This window comes from Euprymna scolopes, chromosome 30, assembly GCF_053919585.1.
Source record: "Euprymna scolopes isolate OS-2025 chromosome 30, ASM5391958v1, whole genome shotgun sequence".
NCBI classification, from domain to species: domain Eukaryota; kingdom Metazoa; phylum Mollusca; class Cephalopoda; order Sepiida; family Sepiolidae; genus Euprymna; species Euprymna scolopes.
The window spans coordinates 72324632-72338308 of record NC_136511.1 but is presented as its reverse complement, the minus strand read 5'-3'; the positions used below and the strand labels follow the sequence as shown (position 1 = coordinate 72338308).

Below are 13677 nucleotides of genomic sequence, written 5' to 3'. Positions count from 1 at the left end.
CAATATACTTATTATGGTGGATGGAGAACATCTTTTCGAATTGAAGGCAAAATTGGTCAACTAAAAGAACAACACATGTATTGGGTACAAAATAACATTGTTATATAAAAAGCAAGATTTGTTTGGCAAATTTATCACTTACCAAGTCATAGTAAGCGGGAGTAAATTACCATCTATTAACTGAAGGTTATTTAATGTTTTACAAATTAGTAAATTTATTTTTTATCGTAGGTTCAACAATGTCTTAAAGAATATAATTATTGCAAAAGGGTCTAATCAATGCATTGATTTCGTTATTAAGATTGATCCTTGAACAAATTATAATAAATGCCCTATGTGTTAATGAAATTGATTTTTTGTTTTGTGGGACAAAAGGAGACTCAACGTGTGTAAAGACGTGTAAATGTTTGCTTACGGGGTGAAAAAACAGAGGATGTCTTTGAAACTAATACACTGAAAAATAGAAGAATAGAATTAGTTATTTATCTAACGTAAACTTAAAGGTCGAGTAAATATTATTCAGGGGGCATATATCTATATACCTATAAACTTGAGTTTTAGGACAAACTCTGAGATCGATATCAAAATCATACTTTTCTATTTAAAAAAATATTAAAATGAACTTTTTAATAAATTCAGTCATGAATATGCGGGGGAGTACATTAAAGTTAACTTTTTAACATATTTCTGTGAGGAATGGGCGTTAATTAATTGATTATTTAAATTTTTATGACTTCTTATTACATGAGTTATAGACCTATTAAAGGATTAAGACGAAAATCAGAACGCCAAAATAAATAATAACATAAAACATACAATAGGTGGGTCGTTTGTCATGGTCGACGAACGACCTATGTTGGTCCACCTGCTATCGACAGGTTATTTATTTGTTTCCCACGAAACAAAATGTGACATAAGGTCGGTTTAATGTGGGAAATAACCAGCTCCCCTCAAAAAGGGATTCTGCAAAAATAAAATTGCCTTACTATAGAAGGGTTTCCCCCTCCATTGAATAGGAACAATTAATTTGAGTGCAGCATCTGTCCAGACACCACACTTCAGTGACAAGCCCAGTACAAGTACCGGGTGTCGAATGACACTTCATGGTTTAGTTTTCCAGTATTTATTGAGATTGGAATAGTCTATTAGTAGGTAACAGATTAGTTCCGCCACAACACTCCTCTAACCAAGACTGTGTATCAGTATTTTTTCCTCTTTGGGTGGGCCATGAACGGCTCAGTGGTTTTACTTTTCCTGCTCGAACATTGTAGTTTTGGTGTGATTTGAAAATATTCCATATCAAACGTGTCGTAGACGGTTTCATTAGTCCTTACTTTTTCCTTAGGCAAAAATAAATTATCCTTGTGCAAAATTTGCTTTTTATAAATTCATCATTTGCCGTTTCAGTCTTAATATCTTGAAGAGTCACTGATAGTTCCCAGATTGTATTCTTAATCAACGTCTTTATCTCACTATTTGTCTGAAATGTGGCAATTAGAGTTCACAAGGGGTTCCTTTCGGACCGACATAGACAGCCCATCCGCATAGACGATAAGAATTCCAGTTTAATATCGTAATTCAATAAACTGGTTCCCCATCTTAGTAAATAGTTCACCGTAAATGTGGGTAGTCCTTTTTTGTTAAAACCAAAAATCGCTAGAAGGGTTTATAGCCTATTTTCAACGTAAAATGCCTATCGTACAGATAATGTCGAGCCATTCTTTCTCTATCTGTCAGTACTGTTTTTCGGCAGGAAAGAGTGTTCTGTGTGCAAAGACAATTATTTTTTTTCGACTCATCTGACATCTTATGTAACAGGCATGCAACTATACTGTATATACTCGCATCATTATCGACTATAATGTTTAGTTCCGCTTTAAAATGTGCGAGGAAGCAGTCTGATGTTATAACACCTTTTTAATTTCTTCAAACGCTGACTGACACTCAGCAGTCCATTCCCAAAGTTTATCCTTTTTCACAAGCTTGTTCAAAGGTGACCGCACTTCATGCATTCTTAGAACGAAGTACTGGTAATAGTTAGCAATTCCTAGGAAACTTTGTAGTAGATAAGGATTTCCTGGTGCCGACATGTTTCTTATCCAACGGCTCTCTCTAGGTTTGAACAACTACCATTCATGTCAATTATGTGCCCCAAATATTATATTTTCTGCAGGAAGAATTCGCATTTGTTTTCTTTGATTTGAAATCCAAAATCCTGTATCCGTCTTAATTCTTCGTAGATATGGCCTGTGTGCTGTTCCTTGTTACTGCTAGCTATAATAATATCGTCCAGATATGCGATGAGAAAGTCAAGACCGCTTAGCATCGTGCCCATAACCTGTAGGAAAATGGCAGGCGCGACATTAAACCGAAACGCTAATCTTCCATATCTGTAAAGACCTCGATAGATATTTATGCAGGGTAATTTAGCACGTCCATTTTCAATTGGAATCTGTAGATATGCGTGACTTAGGTAGATTTTTAAGAAGATCTGACCACCGTTTATTCTTATAAAATCTTACTCCAGTCTTGGCAAGGAATAGTTGAAGTCTGTCAAAGACGTAATTAACCCCGTCAAAAATCTGACCTAACACGGATTTCCCCTGATTTTCGCATAGATCGTGGGGGCAGTCAACTGATTGTATTCTATTTTCGATAAAATGCCCATATTTTCTAATTCGTCGAGCTCTTTGACAATTTTTCCAGAGACGCAAATGACACCTTATGTTTTCTTTTGAAAACTGGTTGCGGCCATTGTTTGTATATTTTCATAGGCCGGTGCGAATACTTGCGTAAATTCAATTTTTTTTTTTATTCCTGAGTTCTGTGTCCGTTTCTGCTGGCATTTATTTTGCTTTTCTGCAGAATGTAGATATTTGCAGGTTCTATGAATTAGATTCATGCATCCAGTCCAACCCGAGTAGGTTAGTGGTATTCCTTTAATACATAAACTTTTAACTTTTTCTTCCTTCCCAATAATGTGACGTTCGCTTCGATTTAATTTGCGTCCCATTAACGGTTTTGCTGTTTTGCGTGTTCGCAGTGAGTTTATTCAATTTTTTCCAAGGTATTTAACTTTACTATCGAAAGTCTGAACTCGAAGCAGGTTGCATTTGTATTTCTTTATCATGATTTTTCAGTCACGTGTTTTCACAACACTTCTTCGTAATTTTCAGTCTCGCTAAACACACTAGGGTATTGCATTTAATTTTATTTCTGCAATGAGTACTGAGTTTTTATTTTTAACTTGTTTAAAATGCTGAAACGTAATAGTGTTTAATTCAAACCACAAAAAATGAGACGCAATTGATTTCAATATGTATATTGGAATGGGAATGAAATTGTTAAACAGTAATTATAATGTAGTTATTAGTAATGATAATGATAGTACAGTAAAGTATTAATAACAAAGGTGATAGTTTTAAATATTAATAATAATAATAATAATAATAATGAAACTCTCAAAGTAATAATAATAAATAAATAGTAAGTAAAAATAATAAAAAATAATAAATAAATAAAGTAGTAGTAGTAGTAGTAGTAATAATAATAATAATAATAATAAAAATAATAATAATAATAATGATGATGATGATGATGAAACTCCCAAAGAGGGCAGAGTTAGAGACAATGTCGGCTTTTTAATGGGGACTAAATTCCGACCTCCCATCTATAGAGATGGCACGCAGAATAGGGACGGAAACAAACAAATAAATAAATAAATAAATAATAATAATAATAATAATAATACTGATAATAATAATGATAATAATAAAAATAATAATAATTAAACTCCCAAAGAGGGCAGAGTTAGAGACAATGTCGGCTTTTTAATGGGGACTAAATTCCGTCCTCCCATCTATAGAAATGACACGCAGGATAGGGACGGAAATAAAATAAATAAATAAATAAATAAATAATAATAATAATAATATATATATATATATATATATTGCATCGTACGTAGAACACGTGCGTAAAATTGTAATAATTATGTTATACATAATGTGATATTAAAAAGATAGACATAGGCAATAGTGTGCGTAATGTGTATTTGAAAAATGCATATGACACAGCGATATGTTTCTAACGTCTTAAAAGGTTTTCTTATATATGTTCTAAAATAGAGATTTTATGATATATATATATATATAGATAGATAGATAGATATATTCATATATATATATATATATGTGTGTGTTTATATATGTAGGTATATGTATATTTATATATATGTGGCCTACATATACAGTGATTAAAAATGTGGCATACATATACAGTGATTAAAAATCAAAAGTAAAAATAAACTAATATCAATGTACAAAATGTATAACAATCTCTTCAATTTTTACCCATTTTGACCCATTTTGACCCATTAAATATATTTTAACCAGCTAAAGACCCAGAAAAGGATAGCCTGTAATAATCCAATCATTTGAGTCTCCTCGCGCCGCTCTGCGACTTTTTGTTTCGGTGAAGATAGAGTTTCAATATATGGAGACAGACAGAAAGACAGAACTGTAGCCTTTTATATATTAGTTATATATTAGATGTATATCAGGTAGAACGTTAACAGCAGAAAAATAATAGAAATCTCAGTAAGGTTTTGTACGTACAAAAAAGACCCCATAAAGTTATGGAAAAAGCTGAGTACGCATCGAAAAGCCTGTTTGAAATAGCATTTTTGTATGGCTATTATCTTAATTTTGAAATCACAATTTCTTTGAACCGTTATAAAATATAAAATCACATATTTTATCAACTCGTCATGTTAAATATTAAAATCTCTTGACAGAATTAAAAATAGATTTCGTAGCTTAGTGGGGGTGACCTTTTCTCTTCCATTCAACCTTTTTCCCACAGAAGAGACGTTGCGAGCCTGTCTCTGCTTTATCAGTATTTACATTGCAAGTGCTCAGCTGAGCTTCAATCTATGGCCCCTCATCGCAAAATTTTCACGAAAAACACTCGTCTCGACAAAACCACTATCACTAATTTCCCACGCTCTTTATCTGTGCCAAAACCTAAACGTACATTCAACGAACAAAGCTTCTTTATTAGAACTGCACGTCTGTAGAACACTCTTCCATTAGCCTGCTTTCCAGGTGACTACAATCTGATTGCCTTCAAGTCTAATATAAACAAGTTCTTGATGAACCGTCCCCATAAGCAAACAAATTTACAAAATTCCCACTACTATTCTATAAGCACATTTACCGATGTATACCAATTAACCCTTATCCTCGAGTGACCTCCGGGCCTTGATAAGTAGTGACTCCTTTGTAATAAAAATAAATTTAAAAAAATATGGACGCGTCTTAATCAGAGAAAAAAATATGTACTGTGCAAATAATATTTTTTTCATTAAAGATTAATTTTTACGATAAAGAGCCGGGCGTAAACATTGCAAATATGGTGGACACGTCGCCGGTAAACATGATCCGATGCGAAATTTAATGTCGAAGATATTGGCTAGTTATATAACGGTAATTGCTGATAATTACCTATGATGAGCGTATGAGATTTCGTATTAATTATGCTGATTTCCGGCGCGGGAAAATTTACCCGCGTAATTGATTACGTTATAAGATAAATAGACCTGAACAGCCAAAACATAACATACCTTAATTATTGTAATTTGTATTCGTTTCGTGATTAATAAATTAAGCAATAATAACAATTTCGGCAGAAAAAACAAGAAAGGTTACTTTTAGGATGCGTCCATCTAAACTGCGCGCTTTAGGGTGAAAATTCTATTTTGAACAAGAATGAAAACTATTTTAAACAAGAATGAAATACTATTTTGAACAGGAATGAAATACTATTTTAAACAAGAATGAAATACTATTTTGAACAAGAATGAAATTCTATTTTGAACAAGAATGAAATACTATTTTGAACAAGAATGAAATACTATTTTAAACAAGAATGGAATACTGTTTTGAACAAGAATGAAATATTATTTTGAACAAGAATGAAATATTATTTTGAACAAGAATGAAATACTATTTTGAACAAGAATGAAATACTGTTTTGAACAAGAATGGAATACTGTTTTGAACAAGAATGAAATATTATTTTGAACAAGAATGAAATATTATTTTGAACAAGAATGAAATTCTATTTTGAACAAGAATGGAATACTACTTTGAAAAAGAATGAAATTCTATTATGAACAAGAATGAAATACTATTTTGAACAAGAATGACATTCTATTTTAAAGAAAAGTAGGAGACAAGCCCAAATACTATGTTAAATGTAAGCTTCTACAGACCAGAACTGTTGGCTAATAACGAGGTGTAGTATCTGTTCCACAACCGTGCTTAATCTTTTCTGTCATCAATCACTGAAGAAGGGGGCCTTCTAGCAATTTTTACTTTTGTCCTAAGCAAAAGATATCCCCTTCTTTTGGGGAGCGGGGTTTTACTTATAGTAAATGGAGGCATTGTATTTAAGTTTTCTCTCATAGGAGAGGGTACTAAATAGATTTAAAAAAAAAAAAAACATTTTCATAATTTGGGGGACAAGGATTTTGCATTATATTCTAACAGTGTTTTAATCATAGCATTTTGACTAATTTAATCTATAACCTTTTTCATGTACACCTTTTGTTTTGTTTTGTTTTTTTTTTTTGTAATCGAGATCTATCTCGTCGAACTTTGAAATCTCTTTATTATGAACTAATAAACCTGGGCGTAATTTACTTGGAGCAATCTCCACCCGCGAATTAAGAAAATGAGTTTTAGTTTGAAATATTGTACATGTTCTCTGTTTTCACATAAAGAGTTATCTGACGATCTTCAGAGGCCATGCCATCGAAAACCATTATGTTATACTTAGATTAACATATGAAAAATATACTATTTGAATAGGAAGTAATAAGCGAAAACAATATGTTAAACGTAAGCGTGGCTACACAAAACAAATATCAATGTGTAGTATATGTTTGGTTCTTGATCAAAGGCTGAAAATTCCTTTTCGCCTGAAGCAACTTTGATTTTCGATCTCTCTCAAGGAAGACAGGATAACGTTGTCCATTGTAGGGAATTAGCATGTTCATAAAAATGAAATAGAAAAATTAAATATATATTAAATAAAATATATATTAAATAAAAATAGAATAAAATAAATTAAATAATCTGTTACATATTTTATTAATAGTTCTATCTCTGCCCTCTTTTTTTCTCCAGCAATCCTCCCCCTCTCTTTCTCTCTTTCTCTTACTCTCTCTCTCTATCTCTCTCTCAATCTCTTGTGTTATGGGATCGTTACTTGTCATTTGATAGACTCTTCCTTATACTATATTAATCGAGGACCAAGTACTCTTGTGGGTCTAAGTTGATTGGTTGGTTGTTTTTGTTTTACGGTATATCTAACCTTTTCAGGTTATTTAATGCCGAATCCAGTGATCTGGAAGAAACTTTTTTAATAGAATATATTTGTTTTGTTTGTTTTTTTTTCGTTTGGGGAAAAGAAATTCCATCCCCACGTTGTTACAGGTCGGCCATCTGTAACAACGTGGCATATATAAAATCACTTTTCCCCAAATAAAAGCCCCGGGTTTATCACGTACAAAATAAACCTTTTGTTGGTAACATCGAATAGAAATCACATCTGACGCGTTGGTAAGAAAGGAGATTTTTATGATCACATAAAATCATAAAATTGCCACCCCATTAACATTAAACGGCAGAATTGAAGAGACCCAAGATGAAATAAACAAAAGTTATAAAAAAGAAGAAAATGTACGCCTGGATTTCAAAACCGTTTTGTACTATATGTGCTCTGCACCTATAAAATAGATGCATTGGACTTTACTCGAAATTAATGGTGATTCAGTTTTTATTAAAACAGTCTCAAGCCATCTAACGAAAACGATATAGATTGAAATTAACAATATCTTCAAAATAAAAATGTATATATATATATATATATATATATATATATATATATATAGGTTTTATTTTTATTACCGCATCTTTCTGTTAAGTTACATTATTGTTTCAGCTACCCGGCCGTTTTTTGTCCGTCTGTAGCTTCTTCAGATTTATATATATATATATATATATATATATATATATATATATATATATATATATATATATATATATATATATATATATATAACCGAAATCTTTGAATTTTCAGTGTTTTTATATTCCTACTATTATATAAAAGGAACTTTGTCGCTGGCTGTGTCTGCGTATGTGCGTGTGCGTGAATTCGATCCCTATGGAACTGAAACCAACTGGGTGGGCTTTTATGAAATTGAAGACGTCGGTCTATTATATACCTCCTGGTGTTCGTAGATAGGTTTTGTATCGAAATGTCTTCGATAAGTATCGATAATTGATAATCGAAATCATGCAATGAAAGAAGGAACAGGCGATTTTCACTAAAGTTAACACCTTACACAGCCTAACATCGCAAGTGCATTTGAAAAGTGCATTTGAAAAGGTGTATTACAACACAAGAAGTATAGCTCGAAATATAAAATCAACAGATAATTCTTTGATATGACCGGGGCGCAGTCGAAATGAATGTTTTTGTTTAGGCATAATTGGACTATGATACTTGATTTTTCCATTTAAAATATAAAATCAATCTATAATTCCCATCGCAAGCAGTAAGGCCTAGCGTATAAAATCGACATTGAATACTTTGACATGACAGACACACGTTTGATATGAATAATTCTGTTTAGATCACAACTGGAGCATGATACTTGATTTTGCATTTTAAACTTTAATTTAAGCTATTATATGTAAGCAGTAATTTTTATACAACTTAGATTAGCCCCTTTACCGTCAATACTTCTATGTATTATGGAATAATTTACTGCATGTGAAGCTTGCTCTCGGTGCACCGCAATGGGTCGCTGACTAGAGGAGGTAATCAATCGATTTGATTGAAAAATGTTCGCTTTAACCAATTTCGATGACAGTAATATGAGATTTGTGGATCATCATTCAATCCCGGGCAGCGTCGGATCTCGCTGCTAGTTTAATATATTTCATTTGTTGTTTCTTAGAAATAATTTTGTCCTCGTTCATAATTACTTTTATGTGGTCAAACACTGTTGGTTATATATATGAGTTCTGTTATCACCAAACTATTGACCTTTTTAGTTTCAGTTGATTAGTCGTCTGGGCTAAACAAAGCAAATGTCTAAATACGTTGCAAGGAATAGCGTTATTATATTGCCAATAATATTGTACAACAATAAATGACGTGAAAAATAAGGATATTGATATAGATATTTGAAAATCACACAGGACAAATTTGTATGATTCACTGTTTTTTTTGTTATTTGTTTCTTCAGGATCGACATGTGAAGTGACATGTAACAGTCAAGCTTACCAACCCGCCCTGCCTTATATGAACGGAACAGTTTTCGATAGTAAGGACCGTGTAATGAAACTGACGTGTACCGGTATGCTGAAATGGCTTCCAAATCCGAGGCATATATCATGTAAGGGCACCTGCCGCGTGGTAAGTAAATCTAAATCATTTGTTTTAAAACACGTGTTGATTTTTTCATTTAAAGATGACCTTATTTGCATGCGTTTCTTGACGTAGATGTTATAGTTTCAAAAGCCACAACTGTCCGTGATAAACACCACTTGTCGATTTCCGTTTATAATGCTTGAGCGCGTGACTATGTTGGAGGTAAGATGGTTTGGTTTCTTTTTACACAGGAATCACCACTTACCAAGGCCCGGAGGCCACGCGAGGATAAGGGTTAATGGTATGCATTAGTCAATGTCATTATAGCGTAGTAAACATAAGTAGTGGGATTTTTTTAAATTAGATTACTTAGAGGGACGATTCATCAAGAACTTGTTTCCGTTGAACTTGAAGACAATCAGCTGGAAAGCAGGCAATCGGAAGAGAGTTCCACTGGCGTACAGTTCTAAGAAAGAAGCTTTGTTCATGGAATCTGCATTTAGGTTTAGGCACAGATAAAGAGTGTGGGAAATTATTGATAGTGGTTTTGGCTAGACGAGTGTTTTCTGTCAAAGTTTGGAGGGGAGCGGGGACCATAGATTGAAACTGCGCTCAACCATTAATGTGACGAAACGCGGCCGGTATACCTTAACCTATCCTTCCCATCTTTCGAATAGTTGCCGACAATCAACTAAAGGTTAAGAATTGAGGATTTATTTGTAAAGTCAATCGCTTACATTTTAAGTTAAAGTAACCGTTTGCTCTATCTTCATATATATATATATATATATATATATATATATATATATATATATATATAAGTAGATTGTAGTTTGCTTGAAGCATTGTTGAAGAAAATTATAAGGTAAAATTAAAAGCCAAGAATAACGCGAGATATTTTTTTATACAGAGTAAAATTAAATGAAAACAAAAGAAATAAATTTCTTTTTTGTTTGTTTGTTTTTTCTTTATCACACAAATTTTAACTCTAAACAACAGTAATTTTTTTTCTGTTGTATTCAATGGTGTTATAAATCATTGAATACAACAGAAAAAAAATTACTGTTGTTTAGAGTTAAAATTTGTGTGAAAAAGAAAAAAACAAACAACAAAAAAAAAGAAATTTATTTCTTTTGTTTTCATTTAATTTTACTCTATATAAAAAAAAAATCTCGCATTGTTCTTGGCTTTTAATTTTACCTTATAATATATATATATATATATATATATATTATATATATATATATATTATATATATATATTATATTATATTATATTTTCCAAGTTATTAATACATATAACTTACTCCATTCATTTTCAACCCAGCAAATAACCCCTCTTTTTATATAAACCTCATTTATAAAACGTTTCCCGAGGCTGGATTTTCAACAATTTATTTTATCGCAGATGTGAGTTCTTTAATTTCAATATCTAATATGCGTTTATCAGATATTTTTTTTTTTTACAAAGGAGTCACCACTCGACGATACGGGTTAATGGATATACACAAGTAGTGGACATTTTATAAATTGGATTACTTAGGAAGATGGTTCATCAATAACTTGTTTACATTGGACTTGCAAACAATCAAATTGTAGTCAGCTGGAAAGCAGGCAATCGGAAGAGAGTTCCACGGGCGTGCAGTTCTAAGAAAGATACTTTTTTTTCATGGAATCTACGTTTAGGTTTAGGCACAGATTAATAGTGTAGGAAATTATTGACAGTTTTCAACTAGACGAGTGTTTTTCGTGAAAGTTTGACGAGGGTGGACCATAGATTGAAGCTCAGATGAACACTTGCGATGAACATAACGATAAAGCAAAGACAGTCTCGCAACGTCTCTTCTGTTGGAAAGAGGTTGTAGGGAAGAGAAACAGGCATCTCCCACTAAACTACGAAGTCTATTTTTAACCCTGTCAAGGCAGGATAAGCTGCTTCTAGCAGCTCCTGCCCAGATGTGGCAACATTACTTCATCAGTTGCCGTACCTGGCTTTTATATAGGTAGAGAATTGCATCAGAAGTGGTATATCTACTGGAGCGGTAGAAGAATCCTACCATTTTTCCAGCGGCCTTGGCAACGGATTTGATGAAGATCATGGGTTTGCAAATCGATTCTTTTATGTAGACACTCATTGTACTTGACACAATGTCAGGTGTTATGTTAGGATAAGTGTACTCAGGCCACCTAAAAGGGTCTTAGTAATTCCGCCGACATTACCTTGTTATATTTCCTTTAGTTAATCTACTATAAACTATCCCCTTTCAAAGAAAAGATAATGCCTGGAACGATAAATCTGAAACTGTACTGAACCCTACCTCAGTTTCACATCCACAAAATCACTATCGTACTGATTGTTCATGACGTATCATCGACAGGTACAAACAAAAAAGACTACATGTCTAAATTTAGATTGATATGCTTACGTTTCGAACGATGGAAGACGTGACAAAGCGTCGTGAGGTGGGATTAAAGGCCAGCGAGCAGCAAATGGTGTATTCTGGCCTTGAAATTTTCAACTTAAGCTTTCCTATTTTTCTTCAATTATATTTTTGGTCCGCCTGACAAAAGGAAGGTGGACGTGTAAATTCACCCTTGTCCGTTCGCCCGTTCGTCCGTCCGCACTTTTCTCAATAACTACGCTTTGGAATTTTTTTTTTTTTTTTTTTTTTTTTTGCATGGTGCAGAACTCAAATTTACATATGTTAAGGCCTAAAACTGCACCGTTTGCTCATTTTCATTAAGATTGGACGTCTGCTGGGAACTTCTGGGGCTATATTGGCGGGAGGGGCAAATGCTGAAGTTAGTCATTTTTTATGCTTCGTTCATCGTGCACTCACGGGGGACCATGAGTGCTTCACTTGTTTAATTATTATTTTACTTTAGTCTGTTGTTTGTTACAGGGTTTCGTATATGCAAGCGTCTATATTTGATCCTTATATTCTTTACATTTTCAGGTGGCCTTAAAAGATGGTTGGTGCGATAGTTCGAATAACCGTTTATTCTGCGATTGGGATAGAGGCGATTGCTGTGCTTCGACGGTGGATGGGGGAAAGATCAGATTGGATAACCCCACATGCAAAAGCAAGTGTGCCTGCAAAGATCCGAACGCTAAGGAAAACAGTAACAAATCAAAGAAATAATGAAAAAAAAAAAAAAACGCGAGACAGAAAAAATAGTTGGAACATTTTTATGTTGGAAGTTCGGCATTTTGGTCTAAGCGCCTGTTTGTTTATTTTTATCTCATGTTTTTCTTTTTGGTTTTCCGAGCAAATTTTGGAATGAGTTTCTTTGGTACTTCTTTGGAATATCATGACTGGGAAAAATTGAGCGCCAAAGGTAAAAATGAAATCAATTATTTTGTAAAATAAAAACAAAACATTACAATGTCATTAAGGCAAATGAGCGACTAGAGAAAATAAATTACACAAAAGGAACTTGACAGAAAGAAAGTGAGAAAAACTTATTCTGAATAGAGTTAAGCAACGTTTAATCTGGTCGTTACTTAGATTGGTAGCCGTTTGGAAATAAGTTCGGAAATTAAAATAGCTTTCACTTTCTCTAATACACTTGGAAATGGTATAGATGCATTTCTTTTCCGACTAGAAACGAATGAAGTAGAAGTGTAGACTAGATTCTCAAGCCTTCTTAGAGCAACTAGTCGAAAGAAATACTTCAAATGAGATTTCAGTCAGTTTCTACTAAATATGGAGGCGCGTGATTGATGAAATTTAGACCATCGCGTACTATGTGTTGGGTTTTAATCAATCCAAATCCTAGCTCACGTCAGGTGCGCAGTAATAAAATAGTGAAAGGAATTAATCAACAATTGTGCGTTCTATTTATTGTATACAATGTTTTATTAAAAATAGCTATCGCGTCTATGTATTGAACAACCTTAGAGCGTATAAAAAGAACGCATAAGACAAACATACATATGTTATCCACGTGGATGCTATGTGCCAAAAAGAATCTGCTATTTGTACAAAATAAGTATAACCAACCACATTTGTACCCTTTAAACAATCATTTATAAAAGGATAGTTTAAAATCTCATTCGTTTGTGCTGGGATTGTCTATGTTTAACGGTAGGATATCGTATATAAAGACGGATACTTTTAACTCGTCTGTGGGGTTACTGCATTGAAGCTAACGATTATGAAAATAAAAAAACAAATAAAACTATAAAACCTCTGTGCATAATGATTTATAAATTAACTAGACAAAAATT

The 13677-nt window shown here is 33.0% G+C and overlaps 1 protein-coding gene across 1 annotated transcript in view; it reads left to right on the top strand.

Annotated features, from left to right (window-relative positions):
- LOC145254836 (pappalysin-1-like) overlaps nucleotides 1-13436 on the top strand; it is a 654441-nt gene extending 641005 nt beyond the window's left edge. The window contains exons 21-22 of the mRNA XM_080113674.1: nucleotides 9323-9492; nucleotides 12404-13436. Of these exons, the coding sequence (XP_079969800.1) occupies nucleotides 9323-9492; nucleotides 12404-12589 (356 nt within the window). The 3' untranslated portion in view covers nucleotides 12590-13436. The remainder of the gene's footprint in view (nucleotides 1-9322; nucleotides 9493-12403) is intronic.
- Nucleotides 13437-13677: the final 241 nt, after the last annotated feature.